Source organism: Phragmites australis, chromosome 2, assembly GCF_958298935.1.
Source record: "Phragmites australis chromosome 2, lpPhrAust1.1, whole genome shotgun sequence".
Lineage (NCBI taxonomy): Eukaryota > Viridiplantae > Streptophyta > Magnoliopsida > Poales > Poaceae > Phragmites > Phragmites australis.
In genome coordinates this window covers 39,431,196-39,453,851 of record NC_084922.1, presented here as the reverse complement: position 1 = coordinate 39,453,851, position 22,656 = coordinate 39,431,196, and the positions used below count along the sequence as shown (strand labels likewise).

The following is a 22,656-nucleotide window of genomic DNA, read 5'->3' as shown; positions in this document are numbered from 1 at the left end:
ATGGCTCGCCAACGATTTCACTCGGAACAAAACCGCCGACCTCCCCGAAAACCCTAAACCTATCCTTCACTCCTCTTCGTCTCCTCAAAGAATCCGCATGGCCGGGAGAGGAAAGGCGGCCGCGGGTCCAACAACACCGGCGGGGCTCATTTCCAGTGAGAGAGAGAGAGAGAGAGAGAGGAGATAGATAGAGAGAGAGAGAACGAGAAGAAGACGACACTACGGGCCTACCCGCCGGAGCGTGCGTGCGATCAAGATCGCGCGCGCCTCCGTCGGTTAGTTTTGTGGTGTTGCCCGTGTTGATGGTGCGCGCGATCTTGATCGCACGCACGCTCCGGCGAGCACACACACAAGACGGAGACGCAAGCTTCCGAGGAAGATCCGCACGCACCTGAGAAGGAGGAAGCGAATCCGGCAAAGGAGGAGGCAAATATGACGACAGGCATAAGCTCGGAAACACGTAAGACCCCCCTCTCTTCTTGGTTAGGGCTTTGATTTGGGATTTAGGGTTCGAATGGGGATTGGGGATTTTCTTTAGAATTTTCATTAGGGTTTTAAGGTTTCCCCAAATCCCCTCATTCTTAATGCTATCCGAGGCCTAATAGAGCGAAAACCCATGCCGGATTTGCCCATCCTGAGCCCCAAAACACACAAAACACGTATGAACATGCATTAATCCGAGGCATAAAGTGCTAAAACATAAATATGTGTGTCTGATTTGACGCTAATTAGGGCTAATACACATCAATTAAGCCTTAAATAGAAGTAATTAGGGCCTAATAAAGCTTAATTATCAACAACAGTACTAAGCCTTGATTAATTTGGACCTAATTCACACCAGTTAAGCCTCAACTTGATCATACATGACTAATTGATCATCAAAATACTTAAACCGACCACAATTAGGACTAATTGATCACTAAAAGGTGTCAACCGAACATAATGAAGCTTTAGTTAAGCATAATTGGGTTTGTTTAGGACTAATTTTTGCTTTGATACTATTGTTATAATCTTAAGCTCATCTTAAATCATCATTAGCCCTAAAAGATAGACACATCTAATTGTGGAAGCGTGAGATCATACTGTTATTCGGTGATGCCATCGGATGAGGATGAAGAGATCATGTCGGTGTAGTCATGCTCGTTGGTGTAGACGGTCGTCGGCTTGACGTTGAGGTCGTGGACGACACGTGTAGTCGATAAAGATGCACAAATGTACAAGCGGCGGCGGTCTTCGCTCTATTTCAACGCGTGTGTCAAGATCGGGTTGAGAGTTTGGGTGTGCGGGGTGAGGCTAATCCTAACGGGAACGATAGTCTCGTAAGGTGTTTGCTCCCCCTTATTATATATGCGCTGCACGGGAACAGGACCGCAACCAAAGTTGGTTGCACTTCTGATCAAGGCGTGTGGGAGAGGAAAATGGACTGCCCCTCTTTCTTAGATTTGTTACTATACATGTTAGGAGCTGAGATCATATCTAACACCTGGGGTGCGAGAAGAAGATACGGAAGACTATCCGGAGGCTGGAAGGTGTGGACGACGTGGAGATCGAAATGGGGCAGCAGAAGGTGATGGTGAACGGGAACGTGGAGTAGAAGAAGGTGCTCAAGGCGATGCGACGGTCGGGGCGGCGTGCCGTGCTGTGGCCGCACCCGTACAACTCCAGTGCGGGGGTCGGCGCTGTGCACGCCCTGGTGCAACAGCAGCAGATGTACCAGCCCAGTGTGGCGCAAGCGCATGAGAGCCATGTGGCACAGCCCACGTCCTCGTACAACTACTACGGGTGTGTTTGGTTGCCCGCACAAGGTTTCATAGAGCTGCAGCGTATCTATATGAGGGGAAGCTGGCTGAGAGGGTCCGTATTCTGAAAAAAAAGTGTATTTAGTTGGCTGCAATTGTGGATACAAGCTGAGCTAATATTCTATTTGGTTGGTTGTATCTGAGGCTATATAAGTGGATGTAAAGTTCTAAGATGTGGTCATGATCCACTATTGGATGGGTTGAAATTTGTGTAAATTTGAATTTAGCTTAAATTTTTGGAAATTTTGAAGCTTTGTTCGGGTAATGTACTTGAATGAGGCAAGCTTGGCTAAAGTGTTATAGGTTATATGTGCTTGAGCCGAATTTTGCTAAGTCCTTAGATGTGGTCATGATCCACTATTGGATGGGTTGAAATTGGCTGTCCCCAGCACATGTATATAACATCAACACTTTTATTTTTACACAATATTAATAATTTTTTAGTGCACTAAAAAATCATATAAATTATTTCGTCCTCTACAACAAACACATGTATTTGACATTTTTTTCAAGGAACAGGAACATAAACAAATTCTCATTTATCGACACACTCTCTCTACACCTCTTTTGTACTTGAAGTAATATGAGCACATATATTTGAAATGAACAACAAATTCATTGGTTCATGTGAGTTTTTTTTTCACAGATCATATTTTCCGTGTTTATCTTCTTCCATTTGTAAGTGTCGGGCTGCTCCTCCCATAGATCGTCACCACCATCACTTCTTTTTGCCCCATGCACTGCCCCGGGAGTCCTGATCTACATTCAGAGTGCCATGATGGATGGATGCTCGTCTGCACATACACTCTCCCCATGTTTCACGACTGTCATCATTCAGGATTTAAAAAACCATCCCTCAAGCTCAAAGGAACAAAACTATGCTTCAATGCATATCAACTATCAAGCAAGACATTCCCCTGTTTTAAGCTAGCTAGCTTCAATTCTTCCTCACTCTTTTCCCCCTTTCTTTCTGTGCCCTTGGGAAAGCTGTCTTATAAAGGATGGCCAAGATTCAATCCTCGACCACTCATGTTGAACGAACCTCTGGAGCTAACCAAAGTTTTACCTTTTTGTCCACACTAGCAATCGCTAAAATAAACGTAGGCATGCCACCTCAAGAAATAACAGTAATGTGACTTACAAATCATAAAAGTCATGTTTCCACTCAGATAAATGACATTTTCAAGATGGAATTCTTCCAACTAAAGGGTACATCACATAAAAAATCAAGTTATAGAAGTTAACAAGGATGGGACAACATAAACCGTGAAATGCATATCCATCAGCTTCAAACAGAAACTGTATTTGCTATATGGTTACAGAGAACCACCAATGATTAAGAGACGTGGTTAGTAAAATGTTTGTTTAACAGACCACAACTGCAATGTGCACTATCATGACTAAGATTGGCATACCCTGCATATCCATACATCCAGTATACAACCTGCAACATTTTATATAAAGTGCTAACCTAAATGAGTTCACAAAGGATCAAACTAAAACAAAATAAAAGCAACAAAGACTCAGACCATTGCAATTCCTAAACAAGGATTGTGAAGACATATAAATTTCTAAGGGTTTACAGAGATCTCCTTACCATTGGGAATTGTCCTTGGAATCCAAACAATACCAGTTATATCATCTGCGTACATGTCGAAAACCATGTTATTCCGAGCTACAAATTAGCATTTGGCAGGTGCAAGCTATTGCACAATATATCAACATTAAACAATTGTTAATCGAAAACAGGCTAAAATTCTAGATATCTAATCTACAAGTTCTGGTTATAATCACCTGAAGAAAGTTGCCATGGTAAAATAAGCTTAAACAGATTCTACAGAGACTTCAGAATTCATAGTACTATGTTGACAAAATTCATGTTCTACGAATGGCACCACAGCTTTGGTAGTGTTCATTCTCCAGTGCGATGGAGTTGGTGGTGTCGTCCCATAGGGCACCACTGAGCTCCCGCATCATACATATCTTCACCCACCTTGCACGCCACTTGCGGAGGTGGTTATAAACTTGATTCCCGCTAACCTCAACACCAGTCTCCTCAGTCACTTATCTTGCAACGGTGTTCACATGCACCTCCTTGAAGCCCTTCTTAGTCCTCACTCCACTCTCGATGAGGTCAACCAAACGTCGTAGCATAATGTTAGAAATGTGAGATGTCCACTTCAAGTTGGTCTTCGGCACACCACCACCACCATGGTTGGCCATGAGCTGCCATGAAGCACATTTATTGGAACACACAAGAAAATAAGCACATACAATGGAAACTCATAAGTAGAAGTACCAATTATTACAAGTTCTAATTGTTTGACAAAGTACAACATTACATGGTAACATCATTCACACCCGCATGCTACCCCTATTGTTCCACATAGCTAGTGCTCACTCATCCCTCTTTGCTGCCTAAGTGTTGTTGTCATATGCAATATCATTGTGCGCTTCAGGCTCTACATGGTTTGGAGTCCCCTCTTGTTCCCTAAGGACACACTCATCTTGCCCATGCATTATAGTCCAGTTGTGCAAAATGCAACAGGCTAGTACTAACTTGACTTGTGTCTTGTATGGGTGGAATGGCTTGTTATATAGAATTCTGAAATGGTTTTTCAATGCACCGAAAGCCCATTCCACCGTGACCCTAAGAGAGGAGTGCCTTAGATTGAACAACTCTCTTTGGTCACGAGGGTGGTTCCTTCCACCATACTCCCTTAAGTTGTACCGACACCCACGATATGGTGGAAGGAACCCGAGCGAGCAGCATATCCCTCATCGACCAAGTAGAATTTATCTATCAAGCGATAAATATCGTTTAAGTAAGCATATTTTTTTAGTTCACAAACAAATTTTTGTAACTTAACTAACTACACTTACCGGGTGCCACCCTTAAACCATCATCCCTCTCCAATGCATTTGCTAGAATGCTGGCATCATGTGCAGATCCCTCCCACCCAGCTAAGACGAACGTGAACTTAAGGTCGAAATCCATCGCTGCCATGACATTTTTCATGGTAATCCCCTTTCTACCCCGAAAGGTGGCTACCATGCTAGCTGGGACTCTAGCTAGCACATGAGTGCCATTTATGGCCTCAATGCAATCCTAATCAAGATTAACAAACAATTAGGTAAGAACTAGAGTGGGGAAAAACTACGCAATCTAACACTAGTACCTTGAAATATGAGTTAAATCTGCAACTATTTGCAATTTTTGGGTGGACCTCCTTGGGTGGAGGCCGAATCATCTCTCCACATAGTTCTCCAATAGCATACAAGACTTCTTGGAACTAACAACTAATTGTTTCCAAATCCCTTCTAAAATTAAGCTCTATCAATCTAAATCTACAATTGTGACCAACCACTTGCAGGAACATGGCAACTTGTTCCTCAACCTAGCTACTAATTGTGTCTCTAAGCAAGCGCCTTGTGCTAAACAATGTGCATAAGTGGAAAAAAGGAGCTCTTCTCATGCGAAGCTGTTCTACACAATGCCGATCATTATTATGGAAAATGAACCTAAGGTTTGCCATTCTAATCTTATGCACATTGCTGTTGGTTCTACGCATACCATGATTAACATGCTCACAACCTAATGCCATTTTATCCTTAGCTGCATGTAATCTCCACCGATTTATGCACATGCCATGATTCATATAATAATATAGTTACAACCACATCGAACTTTTCTTTAGCTTTGTTTACACAATGCTGTTTATTATTGATTATGTATCCTGCATTTTACTAGATTTCTGGAGGCTGCAGACAGACTTGGTGTAAATCCCTCATCATGCCTGGTCATAGAAGATTCTGTGCAAGTATAGGAAGCACCGCTTCTGTGCAAGTTGTTATGCTGCGCATGATTCATAACTTAACAGAGCACTTGTATAGCTTTCACTGAAACCGGGTTGACAATTAAGTGATATAATGTTCAGTCGATGCCATGATAGGAATGTCCAAGTGGATCCTTTATATCTGCTCTTGGGTTCAGCCTCACAAATCTCAACATTTAAGGCATCAAAGATTGAAGTTCTGCAGATTCAAAACCATTGATGTGATAATTTTCTTTCATAGACTAGGCCTAACTCAGTTGTTTGAGGGTGTGATTGTACGTTCAGACCCTCCAAGTTCGCCTTCTCGTTGAGGAGAATTTGAGTGCCTATTTTCTTCCTATAAAACCGCCTAATTCCTTTTAGATTGGTCTAGTTTTAAATGTTCTTGAAAAAATAATTTCCTTTCGTTTACAGCAATGTTCCATTTACTATGTGAAATGATGTAGCTTTTTGTATACTCCCAACAATTATAAATATAACTTGTTTTTTACCCATGTAATTTCTATGGAAATACGTAAGCAGTTTAAATCACGTTTTTTCTCATTTCTTTCTATTATACCCCTGATGAATGAATGAATGCCCATTATTTTCACTCACAATTGAGGCCTTGTTTTCTAATCACTCTCCCTCCCAACTAATATTTTCACAAATGAGGACTTTTGTGAACCCGGTTCTTTTATATTCTCCCAGGACACACACAATAATTAAGGAGATATTCTTAGTTGATTCTCTCGTATATCCCTATTAAATATGCTCAAGTTCGTCACATTTAAGTGGTAAATTGCGTTCTTCCAATGTTGATGCATAGAAAAGTATAGCACATGTTCTGTATTACTATTGAATTACACTTTCTGCTTCGTTGGCGATATTTTCCTAGCGTTGGAGTTCAGGGTGCCAAGGCTTCCGGGGCAAAGGTGGTTGCAGTTCCATCACTCCAAAGTCAAAGGCAACACTATGCAATTGCTGATGTTGTTCTCTATTCACTCTTGGACTTCCATCATGAACTGTGGGGTCTCCCTCCATTTGAAGATCGTAACTACCTCCATTGACCACTGGTTTCAATTTCTTTTATTTAATTATCATTATGTCAGCTCTGATTAGAGGTATTTATGGTAGGCATTCAAGGTGCTTTGCCCATTGATCCGTTATTCTCGAATGCTCAGATTGGCGATGAAGTTTTGAACAATCTTCATATTGTACTATCAGGTTGAACACCTTCCTACCACTCTTCTGATATGAGAATATTTGTCCAAATTACACTTCTCAGAGTGTAGTGCTTTTTTTCAAAAAAATACGGTAAATGCACATGTTCTTACTTACTGTGATTATTTGCAAGCAGATGACCGTACCTATGAATTTATTCCTGACCAAATATCAGGAATATTTTTTTGGTTGGGCTAAGTCCGAAGTGCATGGAATCTATAAGGTGGTAGTCAGCACTGGGTGGGACTTCTCACAGCGGACTGCTGAAAGAGTGATGGTTGGTACTTTTTAAGTTTAAAACTTCTTATCTCTGATTGTTTTCATGTGGGAGGCCAGCTGTCTAAAGGTTCCCCTAGGGTTCTAAGTGTGTTTCTTCGCACAAGACTTGTGAACATCGGTGATCTAGTAGTAATATTTACTGACATATTAGCACATAGCAAGGTTTTTGCAGTTTGCTCGATTGTTCATAATTTGCTTGGCTTGATTTGTTGTTGCTCTTTTGCAGCACATATATTTTCTTGATTCCTCGGGTTGGATCAAAACAGGGGCTGTGAAGTTGCTTGTAATTGGTTACATCCGGAAGCTCCAAAGCTCGGTAATGACCTTTTTAACTTAACTACAAATTAAAGAATCTGACCACTGAATGTTTATGCACTCATATTAGTTCACAACAGGAGAAAGAACACCTAGAGTATGTTCAAACGGCATGGCCTATATATATATATATATATAACACGTGTGTTATACTTCTTTATCACTTTAAATATACTTCATTAGTAATTATAAGATACTACAATACAAATCCCACAAAATTTTTTATAAAGTTCCATGATTTTTTATCATAATTTGCGTATATACTTCTTTTATATATATAAAAAGTATATAGCAAAAATGAAAGGCTAACATTGAATTTTTTTTCATACAACTCATATTGGAGTATCTTAGAATTAGTATTAGAGTATACTAAAAATGATAAAAGAGTATAAAATGTTTGTTTAGGTGATATATTGCATGTGGGAGTACATACTCCTAGGAGTATAGAATAGGTGTCCTATATATATATATATATATATATATATATATATATATATATATATATATATTATACGATAGGATGAGAGAATACATTCGATTATAGAGACTTATCCTAAGAAACAATCTCTGAAATAAGGAACTTATTTCTAATACATGGGAATAGAAAACGAGGAAACACGTTCATCACATGATCACGGTTCTAATCTTATGTTCAAGCTCATCGTATGATTAGAGTGTGACTCAAACATTACCTTTGTTCCAGGACAATATATTGCAAGCTTTAAGTATAACTGACGAAGACAGGAGCATTGCAAGGGATGCACTGGACCTCCCAGCCTTCTCTGAATACGCAAATGGCCTTCATGACGCCTGAGTCCGGACGTATCATTGGCAAGCTCTCAGTGAATTGTTGTTCTTATTGTTGACACGTAAACAAGATGGCGGCTGTGGCTTCATTCCTGCTGCACCTGTTCTTTCTCCTCTCGGAACAGTTCAATAATTCATATATTCCTAAACCCTATTGTTTCCGGTTCAACTCTATATCACTGCTTCTTTACGTTCTCGAGAAAAATATATCACTGCTACTTCATCTAGCATAAGGGTTTTGTCTACTTGTAAGACGACTTACTTTTTTTAATCATAAGTCGCCGATCTCAATACAAATCCTATCGTCACTACAAGTTAAAACTTGAGAAATATCTAATTGTTCACATTCAAGCTAGCAAGCTGAACTTATCTACATTTTACAATAAGCACAGAGAGGCAATTGTGAGCAGAAGAATCAACATACGACCATCTCCGTAACATTAACCCCTTGCAGGTGGGAAGTAAGAGGAAATAGTAGAACCCCGTCGTTTTGTGGTCAGATGCTTCGATGGATGAATCCACCCCTTTATTTCTCTCTGGATTTCCGGCGGCAGTTCCTCCACTACTGCTGGATCAATGTCTTCAACATTGAACATCCATGTATTACCAGCAGACTGATCTCCCCCAGTGCTAATATTGTTCCTATCCACAGCTTCTGCAGCTTTATCTTGTTCTTCAGCTTTATTCGGTTCTGAAGAACTCCCAGGACCTATTATCATCAGCAGCATTTAAACAAAGAAATGTGACAATCATTGTAATGATCAATATTTGCATCGTTGCATCTGTAGAAAGTAGTCCTCCAAACCTTGATGACTGCAAATTAGGGCATCAGATTTTCTTTTCTCATGGAGGGCAGATTGACCCCGTGAAAGAAACTTCAAAATAGAGGAAGTTCCCTATTGTAATAGAACATATTGGGTGAGTACTCGGGTCAAAATCTCACAAGATTAAATCTCATGTAACAAAAACTAAAAGAGAACAGGAAAAAGAGAGATGGGAATTGCAGGAAGAGCTCATATTTTCCAAATTGTAGCCTCACGTTCATTTAGCATTTAGGGCTGGACCAGAAGCTTGCAGCTTACGGCTTTCTAACACTGACTCCAGAATTATCTCACTCTCAGCTCACGCTAAATACATTCTTAGGGTGGAGGCCTGGAGGGAGAAGGAAGCAACGGTAAAATTATGGTTAATGGGTTCTTCTGATGGACTGGAAATGTGGTTATCTAGTGTGGATCCATTTTATTAGTAAGATGAGTTAGGGACAGAGAAACTAAGAGTTTGCTTGAACGTTCTATACTGCTAAGTGCTAACATAAAAGAAAAGAATGCCTTAAAAATAATAAGTGAGAGAAATGAGGACATGTCAAACTCAGAAGTTTAAGTATCAAAGATAGCATGGGATGTGAAAAGGCCGTGTATTAGTTACTATTACTAATAACAACATAGAGCACTAACTGGCTAACTGCTGGGTTGTTTTGACATCTTCCAACTAAAATATTAAGCAATTTATGTTACTTTGCTGCCACAAAACAAGCAAACAACAAACAATCGAAGTATTTTCACTAACTGCTAAAGAATACTAACCCACAAGGCGTCAGTTTAATACTTAAATGGCCTCCACGGAGTAAAAAACACAACTGACCTTAACTTCAGACTTCTTTGACATTCTTTTTTCATCATTTGACGGACATTGTTTGGCTGAAATAGCTGAATAACTACTACTGTCTTCATTCTTAAAGAAAGATGGTTCACACTGTTCTTCATGAATTGGTGTCACATGTACATTGTTATCTACAGAAGCATTTTGCCAGGTCAGTGAAGTAAGAGCAAACAAAATTACAGACAAAAGACACAATTGAACTAAGTAACATCACCAGGAGATGGATCCTCAGGTAGAGAGGAAGACTCAGGTATAGCCGGAGATGCAGCAGAACTTGGACCTTTAATGTACCTCAAGATTGAGCTTGTTCCCTGATAGACACAAAAAAACCAAAGTAAGGAATAAGAAGTTCAAAAAATGCATTTGTAATTTTACTCAGGGCCTCACCTGCATATGAATAATGACAAAGTGCATAAATTGTCATAGGCTCATAGACATTGGTTAATACAAGAATAGGACACGATAATTTAGAAATGACTGAAAACAAGGCCACAGATACGCTAGAGTACATATTTAAGAATGATTTTGTTTTTCATTTTTGCTTAAAATGATTGTTCTCATTTGTATTCCCTGGATGTTAAAATCCAGCAAAACTTCTAAAAACAAAGCATTTGTACACCAGAGAACAATTGGAAACCGGCCTGAAATTTTGTCAGCAGAAGTTAATGCAATCTCAATTTATGCTTGGTTTGAAGCAATGAGAGTTTATTGAAATTGGTAATAAATCTTATGAAAGGAATAAGATAATATCATAATATCACCGCGTTCCTTGTTTCTCTAGGGAGACATTTAAACATGAGAATGTATCGATTACTAAGAAAGTTATAGTAAGCGTACATACGCTTGGTATATCAAATATTTTGCTTGCAGTAACAGAAAGAGATGTTATGCTCCATCCAGTGTTCTGAGAATCTAAAAAATCATGAAGGCCAGATTCAAATAGCTTCATTGCATCTTCTTGAATTTTCCCAGTGCCATAGCGCAATGGACAGGATTTGGAAGGGAATTTCTTCATCGAATCTCGTTCATTTTCCTGCAGTAAAATCAGAAAATGAGGAAGCTAAGTTGCATGATGCAAAATTGAACAACTAAATACATGTTCATTTTGTCAGAAATTACCCAGCTGAAACTAGAAATAGTAAACCGATCAAATAACAAAACCCTAAAAGAAAAAGTAAATTACAGTAAGTACCTTAGATGCTCTGGCATGAAGAGTTAGCGTTTGAGCAATTCTCTTGTTCTGGTTCAAGTCAGACTGAATTCGTTCACTTAATTCTTCACAAAGTTGATCCAGCCAGCCCTTGACCTAAAATAAATGACACTGGTCGCATTAACAAAATATGAGATTTAACATGCAAATGCTTAGGCTTGTCGTAATGACCAAACCCATAATGTCTTCAATTAATGTCTTGTATACCCTGTCTTTCATGCAGCTAAAAATAACTAAAAATGTTGCTTGAGAAGAAGGAACAAGAGACAGTGAGCATCCTTACAGAAGTGTTATTGTTCAGTGCTTTTGGGCCAGGAAATGTCTTTCCACAGCCGTGACTCTTCGGTAGAAGACGATCCTCAACTTCTTCTCCACTAATACCTCTTGCAATCTTCCATAACCATGTTCTGCATGAAGTCAAGTGCTTATAAGATGTGTTGTTATAAAATATTAGACATGATATCCAAACAAAAATAAATCTGGATGCAGGGATCAACTAACATACTATCAACAAAAAAGTTACATCATCCGCTAAAAGCTAAAGGGGATGACAACCCTAAACTCTTCAAACAAGATACCATGTCTTGAATATAAGCTTATATTTACATCTTTCAAGGCAAACCAAATAATAGCAAACTAACAAAAACATGCATCGAGTTACCCTGTGTTTACTCCATAGAGCTCTTGAAACTTTTCCTCTGAAAAACTTAGAAGATCACCAATAGTCTCGACCCCAAGATCATCCTGCAAGGAACTTCCAAGCTTACCACCAAGCTGTTTCCTGAACAATATGGATATTTTCACCATTCAGCTTCACACCATGCAGAATTTAAATAAAAAATACACAGTTGTGAGATCTTAATAGGTTCCCAAAATAAAACAAGCAACCAGCAATGGCAGAGGAGTCATATTAGATCACTACATCTTCTTTACAGGCAGTGATGTTAGAAAGTCTTGAACTGATGAAGAAGGGACAACTGTTTGTTGAGCAGGCTTGTGCATTCCGCTGACAAGTTTAGCTAACATCTGCACAATATAAGAACATCAAATGGAAGACTGCAATAGGAAGAGAAAGGAGTCAAAAGAAGCCAAAAACAGAAATACAGATAAACTGAGTTGCCTTCCTGAGCTTAGCACACTTTACACAATAATAGCCATGGACTATTGAATATTGATACTTCAGTTTGCAGGCTAAAAGAAGAAAGAAACTCAATCATACATAATAATATTTTGGCCAACGGAAAGAAAAGCATCTACTCACTATTGTGACTCATTATAAACCTTATTGTGAGCAATCCCAGCAGAGCATGTGAATTGGGTTTCCTCCAGAACTCTGACTCGTAACTGCGCAACAATTATAGCTCCACATGCCAGTAACTTATCCTGATAATCAGCATCCGCTCGACAAAGCCATGTCCTCACATTCTTTTCCTTCTCGTTATCATCCTAAAAACATCAAGGCCTATACTCACATTCATATAAAAAAATTCACAGAACAGCACCCAAACAGATACTGAAACGTTCTTACAGAAGTAAGGCCCAATATATTTGACTTTGCAGCCTCCACAAAAATCAGTTGTGGGGAATCTGGGGGTGCTTGTAAGAACATTTCCTTTGCTGCATTGGTAAGGTCAAGATAAACTTCATCAATGGATGCTCGCTCACACTTCCCCTTGCTTGCAAGAATTGCAACAACCTGAAAGTTGGGATGCAAAACATTGGCTAATATTACTTTATATTCCATGGAAGTGCCTTTATTATTAGCTAGTAGCAAACTGCCATTGTTAATTGTACCAATCACGCAGCAGTTTGCACTGATGAACCAACCTCAGAGCCAGCACTCCGATAAAGATTAAGATCGGCCTTGCCACGCGCCACGGGGACCTGAACCAAATTGATACCCGGGCAGACCTTCTTGGCCTCATCTCCGCGCATGGACCTGAATAAGCACCACATATTTGTCCTGAAGTCACAAACTGACCAGATCCCTCGGAGATGGTACTGTCGACGACGAAACGGCCCTCACCTCTTCACACCAAACTTGCGAGCCTCGTAGCTGACGGCAATCAAGCCTCCGCCTTTCCAGTCGTTGTACTGCACGACGGCGGTGGGCTGACCCCTGAGCGCCGGGTTCCTCCGCTGCTCGACTGCGGCAAAGAAAACGTTGGCTCTTTCAGTTGCGGAATGATTCATTGGGGAGCTGTCAAGACTGATTGCTCGTAATCCCTGGGTTGTGACAGGAGCGCGGGGGGAGAGGGAGATGACCAACCTTGGACGTAGAAGCAGTCCATGTCGACATGGGCGATGACCCGGGGCTCCTGCGGCTCCGGTCTCGCCACTGGCATCGCCTCTCCTCCCCCTCTCCTCTCCTCCAGTAAAAAGCGACAGCAGCCGGAGTCTGCCCTCCCCGTCCTTTTCTTTCCCCCTTTTCTCCTTAACCCTTATCTCCCAACAGGGGCGGAGCTAAGCACCGCGGCCGGTCGGCAGGTAGCAATCCCTAGCATCTGGTGGCGGTTGCCGGTCCATGGGCAGCCGTGGCGGAAGGCTTCGATTTTTTTACTAATAGTATTTTAATGAAAATTTGTAAAAATAAAATTGAAAATTTGTAAAAAAAAAAAAAGATGCTATTGAGCTATTGGAATGCCAACATCCCATATAGAAAATTTGTGGCCGTGGGAAAGGATATGCGCCGATAGGCACCATATTATTCATGTGTCAATAGGTGTCAATAAGTGCGTTAATAAATTTCACTCTATAGGATAATAAAGGTGCCGATAAGTCATATATGATTACTTATTAACATTTCAAATACCGATATGCCTTCGCACACGGTCAACAGTCTCTATGGTGTCGAGCTGACCACTTATCGACATTCAAATGCAGACAAGAATCTAACTGGTATTCTAAATACTGACATATGTCTAATCGGTACTCGAAGTCATATGTTTACAATTTTTGTTAAAATACTATTATATTCTAAAAAAAGTAGAATGCTTCATTGGCAGGAGGAAGATGATAGATAAGTGAACTGTTGATGGGTCGGCTACTATATAGGGCCCACTGAATAAGGGCCTAAGTTATAAAACCCAAACTAAATAATTAGTACTTGGGCGATTTCCCACAAAGAGAAAAAAATCTGGGAGATAAATCCCGAGGATTGCAGGCTGCAGTTGTGCGGCTGCTCCCCTCCCGACTCCGACGAGCAGCGGTGGCGACTGCCCATTCTTTCCCCTCTTCTCCTGCTACTACTAGGCAACATCGCGTCTGCTCTTCTGATTACTCAGGTAGTCGGGCGGGGAGAGAGTACAGGAGGAAGTGGGATAGCTAGATTATTGTTATCTTGTTTCAGTTTCTAATCTTTTAGATACAGCTCCTTTTAGTTCGCTTCTTCATTTTTTTCTCTCTTGGTCTCTTCGATGAATCAGCAGTGGACGTAGCTTATCTTCTTACTGGATATTTTTAACTGTTTGCCAATACAAACTATAATGTTTTGCTTGAGAAACTACTGGTCGCCTGCATTTACTTTAGGACGGGAAGGGGCTGCTATTCGACATCCTCTAAAGTTCAATCTGTTGTGGTGAGGTTAATTCCTCTGTATAACATGCATATAGTTTTTGCAATATTGATGGTGCTGCTTATCTTGATGCTTATTCATTACAACTGCGCCAGGGGTCCAAGACTGAGATATCTCCGTGTTTGGAGAACTCTTAAGAAAATAGGGACTATTTCGAAGTCACAGAAGCTTGTCCAATGTGTGAAGTTCTTCTACATTTCTCTGTTGCGATTATTAGTTCTGTCTATACACTCCTGTGCACCGTCCTGTTGAGATGCTAGATTAATTGATTACATGGCCTTCTACTTATGGCCCCACATACAAGGAGATATCCTCTAATTTAGCTTTCTCCAGCAAAACTTTGGTTTTCAGTACTTGTGGCAATTTCAATTGTTAAATCTGCCTGGTTTCGTCAAAATGCTTTTAGTAAATTGCAGTTACATTAACTGTATGTCAAATAAGATGCAAAAGAAAAAAACTGTTGTAGGATGCCTTTTACAATTAGAATTTACACATTTGTATCTACCCGACACTCATTTGCCTGGAGTGTCTAAAACTATCAGTCTTGTATCATTTTGTGTAGATTAAAGATTTGTCTAACGTAAAGGATGAAGTTTATGGAGCTCTTGATTCATTAGTTGCATGGGAACTGGAGTTTCCCTTATTAGTAGTGAAGAAGGCACTGAAGACACTTGAAGATGAAAAGGAATGGAAAAGAATAATTCAGGTATTACATGGAAGCCCTATAAATATATGTGTAGTATGTGTGGTCAATTTAAGTTCTACTTCTTTATGTGCACTGATTGGTCCAATTTTTTGTCCCATGTATTGCTTCATGTATTCTAGTGAAATTTCCGCATTGTAATATAAGCATATACTGAAACTTGGAGAATTTTCCTGGTAGCTACATCCTTGCACAGTTCGATACTTATTCATCTAAAATTAGCTGCTCCAGGTTTCAAAAATATAGAATTAGCTGCTCCCTTTCAATAAGTATAAGAAATTCTTTCTGTATCAAGACAATAACTATGTTACTGTATTTTAGGTTATTAAGTGGATGTTCAATAAAGGTCAAGGGAAGACAATGGGAAGCTATTACACTTTGTTGAATGCTTTAATTGAGGATGGACGAGGTGAGGAAGCAGAAGAGTTATTTGGAAAGATATTCTCACGATATTTGGGGGGTTTGCCTCGTACTTTCTTCATGAGAATGATCTCTTTGTATTACAATTTGGGATCATATGATAAGATGTTTGAGGTAGGAAAACCATATCTGCTACTTCTTATTTTACCATACCATATTCTTTAAATGTGCACTTGGTACCATTTGGCCCTACTTCTGAAAACGGTCTGCTAATAGTGATATACCAAAGATAGTATGATGTAAAAGTTAGTTTACTTATCTTCATTTTCTTTGCTGTTACTTTTCTTCCAACCAATTACTGTAGAGGTTTGGACGTCAATCCGTAATTTTCTCAGAATCCAGCTTGTGATACATATAATCAGCTTGGGTAAATTCTTTATGTAGTTAACCTTTATGTGGCTCCATGATAGAAGCTTCTGGTTTTGGTAGTTGATAATATTTTAGTTAGGCTTAGTACCAGAAATATTCTAATTTCTGTTATCCACCGCCAACTTTTATGATTGTCTTTTGTTCCCTTGGCTGCGCAGGAAAGGCCCAAAGCCAATCCCAGGGAAAACTTCACTGCCAAAATAATATCTTTATTGAATAACTCAATGTGTAATCAGGAAAGCTAACGTTACATGACTTATTGCATGATGGAAACTTGTAAGGTCCGATTGCAAGGAATGTTGAAATGAGCTGATCAGTTATTTAAAAGAATTTAAGGCAAAACAGCAAAGATATTTTCTCTTTCCGGAAATTTGATTGAATGATTTCTTAGGCCAATCTGACTCGGTAACATGGACCTAGTTTTACCTTAAAACTACTAGAAACTTAAGCCGCCAAAGCGGTGGATAGGTGCTTATTAGGCTTCTTACGGGAACTTTGATGGTGTGTACTTAGGACATTGCAATAGCTTGTACATGTGGAATTACCGTTAAGGCTTCAACTTAACTAGGATCTTAGCAATCATGACGGAAGAGCGAAGCAAATCCTTCTGCAGAAATATGTTGCAGATGTTGTTGTGAAACAGATGGGTTTGGTGACTTTGGTCTGTTAGCACAGAAACTTCTGTAACTTTTTTTTTTTTTTTTGCGGGGTAAAACTTCTGCAACTGGCGGGGTCAGATTCCCAGGAATTCAACTTGTTCGTGAAGGGTAAAGCTGTCTTCTCAGCCCAAAGAGAAACATTTGCATTACTTAAGAAAATTACATAAGGCTCATCACTGTGTGCACTGTTTTGACTAAAACGTGGGATTGGCTTCCAGGGCGGCACACTGGAATTGATTAAACAGTATTTTGTGTAGAAAAACTATGCTCAAGAGAAAACTCAGTAGAAGACACTTAATTATCTCAGGGATTCTTTTTCTAACATTTTTTTAATGCTTGTATGGTGTCTGCCACTTCAATTCTTCAGGATTTTGCTGATATGGAAGAGCTGGGTGTTAGACCTGAGGGTTCGATTATCAGGATGCTAGGCGACATATTTCAGAAGTTAGAGATGATGGACAAATACGAAAAGTTCAAAAGAAATATCCACAACCAAAATGGGTATATCGATACATCAAAGGCAAGCGCATCAGGATGAGGGCTGACCCAGATAATAGAACTGAAGAGGCGACAAAAGGAGACTCTGACACAGATGAACTAGAAGAGGCAGAAAGTATACACCTTGACAATGAGTTGGAAGCAGCAGCAAGCACATGCCTGGACATGAACGTATTGGACGATGCAGCTTCTGGAGACCTTGAATATGTATAGATCAGAACTTCCTTGTACTTTTCGTGCCTGATTCATAAAGCAGGCAACATCAAAATTAACTGGTAAGAATGTAGTCCCTCAATTTATTTTTATTTCACATCCTAGAATCCGCGCTATCATACTTTTGAATATGTTTAAAACTATATACACTAGATGAAAACTATATTACTAATTTTGTTGTTAAATATATTAATTTCATGATATCATAATTTTACTACTAGATATGTTCTTAAGAGTTTTGAGTCCATGTGATTGTTTACTAGATTGTTCATGCTTCTTTCGAATGCTTCTAATTAGATTTACAATGTAGTTATGGTATGAAATACAAATCGATATCATTTCTTGTGATGGTTATAATGTGTTTATTTCTCCTTTTTCTCAGTTGTGCTGCAACTTGAGATAGTGGGGATAGCTAGTTTGCTACTACTGCCATATCTGGAATGGAAAAGCAACTCATGCTTCAATGGCTGCCCAGCAATTTAACATTGCATATTCTTCATATGATCTGGTCATTCTATTCGATGAAAAGCTTATTTAGTTGCTTCAGAAAGCAACTGTAGCTGATTCTAAGATGATTTCCTGGACACAAGACAGGACCGTTCATGGGTTTGTATTTACAGATCAGGCATGGTTGAGAAGCTCATGGATGTGCTGGTTGAACTAGCTATCCGTTGCTGAGAGTCCACCAGAGAAAAGGAAGTCGATCCAAGTCTCGAGTGATATCCAGCCTGCTCTCTTACCTTAATAAAAAGGGACAAATTTACTAGGTGCACACGGGATTCTACCAGGAGGTTTTTCAATATATTTTCACGTACACAGACTGCAAATTATTTTTTCTTCTGATATTCTAAGACATGGTTTGTTTGAAGTATGATATTTCGTTGCTAGACTGTGATATAAGGTTTTCTCACGAGCTGTTCTTGTACATACTAACCTAGATAACGCGCTTGATAATTTTGTGAACAATGATAAAAAGTTCTGGTTCGAAGAAGAAAAGAGAAATGATCGTAAGGTTTTGTCACAAATTCATCTTAATTTATTAAACAATATTTTGCAGAAAGTTTTATAGGAGAAAACTGCTACTACTTTATAGCTATAGTTAGAATCTTCTGTATGTTCAAGGATCTAACCAGTAAAATATATCTGAATATGAACATGTTCACGCACAAATTAAAAGATAATGGTTTTGTGTTGAATCATCTTTCGATCTTTAAGGAGATTATCATTGACTTACAGTCTATAGAGGTAAAATATAATGATAATGATTTGAGTCTTATTCTTTTATGCTCATTATTCAATTATTTTGCAAACTTTAGAGATATTATATTATATAGTCACGATACACTAATTTTGAAAAAAGTTTACGAGACCTTGCATGTCAAGTAAAAGATGAAACAGATAATGTCTACTGATGACTCGATTTTCAATGGAGAAAGTTTGATTGTGTGGTAGGATAAAGGAAAAGAATTCACATCATGGCCACATAGGTAAAGTTTGAACGGTTACAGGGGTTATTCGAAGTCCAGAGGCAAAGAAAAAATCTACAGGTATTACAAGAAAGATAATCATGATATATCTGAATGTTACAAGTTGAAGAATAAAGAAAAGATGAAAGGTAACTCTAATAAAGAAGGTAAAACTTTTGTTGGTGCTTCCGATAATAGTTCTGATGGAGAGACCCTCGTTACTTTTACTGGATATGCTAGTAGTGGTGATGAATGAATTATTAACTCTACTGCGTCTTTTCATATATGCATACATAGAGATTTGCTCACCACTTATAAGTCTGTTTAAGATACTGGTTCTGTTAGGATAGATGATGACAACCTACAAAATAGTTGGAATTGGATCAATTATGATAAAGATGCATGATGAAATTGTTAGAACATTGACAGATGTGATGCACATTACAAGTATGAAAAGTAACCTTTTTTTTAGTACTCTTGGTAATAAAGGGTATGATTGGTCTGGTGGAAATGATATTTTGAAGGTAAAAAAAGGTTTTCTCGTTGTAATGAAAGGTGATTTGAAGATTACTAATTTATATCATCTCCGAGACACTACAATCACAAGTGATACCGCTGTAAGTTCATATTCATTATCAGATTATGATACTACTAATCTATGGCATATGCATCTTTGACATATGAGTGAATTTGGTTTGATATAATTGAGCAAGAGAAATTTTCTTAATGGACATACCATCGGCAAGCTGAAATTTTGTGAGTATTGTGTTTTTGGCAAGCATAAGAGGGTGAAATTTAATACTTCGGTTCATACAATAGAAGGTATACTTGATTATGTGCATTCTAATTTATGTGGACCATTTTGTAGGCTTTCACTAGGTATTTCTCGTTATATGTTAAATATCATTGATGATTACTCGAGGAGAGTTTAACCTTATTTCTTGAAGTATAAATCAAAAGCATTTAAAGAGTGGAAGGTCATGGTTGAAAGGCAAACTAAAAAGAAGTTAAATAAACTTCACATTGATAATGTGATGGAATTCTATTCTGATGAATTTGATTCATGTTGTAAGTCTGAAGGTATTGTGAGGCATTACATTGTTCTTGATACTCCACAATAAAACGATGTAGCTGAGCGTATGAATAAAATTAACATCTCGAGGGCCCTTTGCATGTTGTCTAATGCAGGTATGTATAGGCATTTTTAGGCTAAAGCCGCTTCCGCTACTTGTTATCTTATTAATCGATCATTTAACATTGTCATTGATAAGAAAACTCTAATCGAGATATAGTTTGGTTCTTCATCTAATTATTCAAAATTGAGAATTTTTTATTATTCTGCTTATGCTCACATTGATAATGGTAAATTAGAGCCTAGATCTGTGAAGTGCATCTTTCTTATTATAAATTTGATGTTAAAGGTGATAAATTGTGGATTCCTGCAACACAAAAGGTGGTGATTAGCAGGAATATTATCTTTAATGAAGCTGCTATGTTGTCTAATGCTTATGTTTAGAGTCAGCAGAGTTCTAACATGCAGGTGGAGCATTTTTTTAATGTAGAAAGTACACTAGATGTTGTTGTCTAAGATGCACCTATTGCTAAAAATTTATTTATTGATCATGATTCATCTAGTGTTTCATATTCTTCTTCCGTTGTGCAGCCTACACAACATTCTATTGTAGTTGACAGGTCTAGAAGGTAAATTAATCCACCCAAAAGGTTAATTAAGGAGTATAAAATTGTTGCTTATGCTTTGAGTTGTGCAGAAGAAGTTAAAATTAATGCAAAACCTTTTAATTATAATGGTACTATTACTTCTGCTGATTGCAATAATTAGATAACTACACTGCAAGATGAGATGGAGTCAATTAGAAAGAATGATACTTGGGATTTAGTCAAATTGCCAAAAGAGAAGAAGTATGTTTGTTGCAAGTAGATTTTTAAAAGAAATAAGAGTATTTCTTCTAATGAAGTAGCAAGGTATAAAATAATTTTGGTTGCTAAAGACTATAGTCATATTCCAGGTATTGATTATAATAATATTTTTTCTCCTGTTGTGAAACATAGTTCTATTCGCACTTTTCTCAGTATTGTTGCTATGCGTGATTATAAACTTGAGCAATTATATATTAAAACTGCATTTTTAATGAGAAGTTGGATGAAGATTTTTATATGTATCAACCTGAATATTTTATTATTTCTGGAAAAGAAGACATTGTCTGCAAATTGAAGAAATCTTTTTATGGTTTGAAACAATCCCCTAGGTTTGACTCATTTATGCTCTCTAATGGTTTTAAGTGTTCTGATTATAATAGTTGTGTCTATTTGAAGACTGTTAATGGTTCAATTATTTATTTGATTCTCTATATTGATGATATGCTGATTATTTCTGGAAAAGAAGACCTTGTCTGCAAATTGAAGAAATCTTTTTATGGTTTGAAACAATCCCCTAGGTTTGACTCATTTATGCTCTCTAATGGTTTTAAGTGTTCTGATTATAATAGTTGTGTCTATTTGAAGACTGTTAATGGTTCAATTATTTATTTGATTCTCTATATTGATGATATGCTGATTATTTCTGGAAAAGAAGACCTTGTCTGCAAATTGAAGAAATCTTTTTATGGTTTGAAACAATCCCCTAGGTTTGACTCATTTATGCTCTCTAATGGTTTTAAGTGTTCTGATTATAATAGTTGTGTCTATTTGAAGACTGTTAATGGTTCAATTATTTATTTGATTCTCTATATTGATGATATGTTGAATGCTACACAGGATAAATCAGAAATAGTCAAATTGAAATCACAGTTGAGTAGTGAAAATTGAGATGAATGATTTAGGTGTAGCAAAGAAAATTCTTGATACGGAGATCATTAGAGATAAGAAAGCTGTCAAGTTATATCTTAGTCAACAAGGCTATATTGATAAGGTCATTCGTCGTTTTAATATGCATGATGTAAAACCAGTGAGTACTATATTAGCTGCGTATTTCAAATTATCTTCAGCTTTATGTCCTGAGTTAGATTATGATATTGAGTACATGTCTAAATTTTCATATTCAAGTGCAGTAGGTTCATTTATGTATAATATGGTCTGCTCTCGTCCTGATTTATCTCAAACACTAAGTGTTGTTAGTATATTCATGGCTAATTCTAGTAAAGAGCATTGGAAAGCTGTTCAGTGGATTTTTAGATATTTGTGTTGTACTTCTAATACTTGTTTGCAGTTTATGAAATCTAGAGATGGACTTATTGGTTATGTTAACTCAGATTATGCTGGTGATTTGGACAAGATGAGATCTCTTATAGGTTATGTTTTCATCATTGGTGGTTGTGCTGTTTGTTGAAAAATATGTTTGCAGGCTACTATTGCTATATCAACTATTGAAGCTGGATATATGGCTATTTCTGAAACATACAAAGAAGTTGTTTGGCTAAGAAGTTTGTACACTGAGCTTTGTGTAGATAATTCTTGCGTTAATATTTTCTATGATAGTGATAGTGTTATTTGCCTCACAAAGGATCAGATATTTTATTAAAGAACAAAGCACATTGATGCGAGGTATCATTTTATTCGAGATGTCATTGCTCAAGGTGATATTAAAATATGCAAGATAGGCACTCATGATAATCCTACTAATATAATG

At 38.1% G+C, this 22,656-nt stretch overlaps 1 protein-coding gene and 2 pseudogenes across 2 annotated transcripts; 2 read left to right on the top strand and 1 right to left on the bottom strand.

The window, feature by feature from the left end:
- The first annotated feature begins 1,612 nt into the window (after positions 1-1,612).
- LOC133906842 (bifunctional riboflavin kinase/FMN phosphatase-like) lies at positions 1,613-8,246 on the top strand (annotated as a pseudogene).
- A 218-nt stretch (positions 8,247-8,464) lies between these two features.
- On the bottom strand, positions 8,465-13,644 carry LOC133908779 (DNA polymerase eta). Of its 2 annotated transcripts, XM_062350934.1 has the most exons (14): positions 13,378-13,644; positions 13,135-13,255; positions 12,936-13,047; positions 12,637-12,804; positions 12,390-12,554; positions 12,031-12,134; positions 11,770-11,889; positions 11,392-11,515; positions 11,091-11,204; positions 10,740-10,931; positions 10,113-10,209; positions 9,881-10,029; positions 9,045-9,135; positions 8,465-8,948 (listed from the first exon to the last, which is right to left on the bottom strand). In XM_062350934.1, exons 1-14 carry the CDS (start codon positions 13,451-13,453, stop codon positions 8,680-8,682), a joined length of 1,902 nt encoding a protein of 633 aa, XP_062206918.1. In that variant the 5' UTR covers positions 13,454-13,644; the 3' UTR covers positions 8,465-8,679. The 2 variants fall into 2 exon arrangements, with proteins under 2 accessions (XP_062206918.1, XP_062206919.1); XM_062350935.1 differs by lacking the exons at positions 13,135-13,255; positions 13,378-13,644 and having other exon boundaries at positions 12,888-13,026.
- Positions 13,645-14,210: 566 nt separating this feature from the next.
- On the top strand, positions 14,211-22,587 carry LOC133908778 (pentatricopeptide repeat-containing protein At4g21190-like; annotated as a pseudogene).
- Positions 22,588-22,656: the final 69 nt, after the last annotated feature.

Excerpts from the sequence above, each read along its gene's own strand:
- LOC133908779 (XM_062350934.1), bottom strand. The coding sequence starts at position 13,453 with ATGCCAGTGGCGAGACCGGAGCCGCAGGAGCCCCGGGTCATCGCCCAT. Across the intron at positions 13,256-13,377 it reads GGACTGCTTCTACGTCCAAG|TCGAGCAGCGGAGGAACCCG; the intron begins GTTGGTCATCTC and ends TCTTTGCCGCAG. Across the intron at positions 13,048-13,134 it reads CGCAAGTTTGGTGTGAAGAG|GTCCATGCGCGGAGATGAGG; the intron begins GTGAGGGCCGTT and ends GTGCTTATTCAG.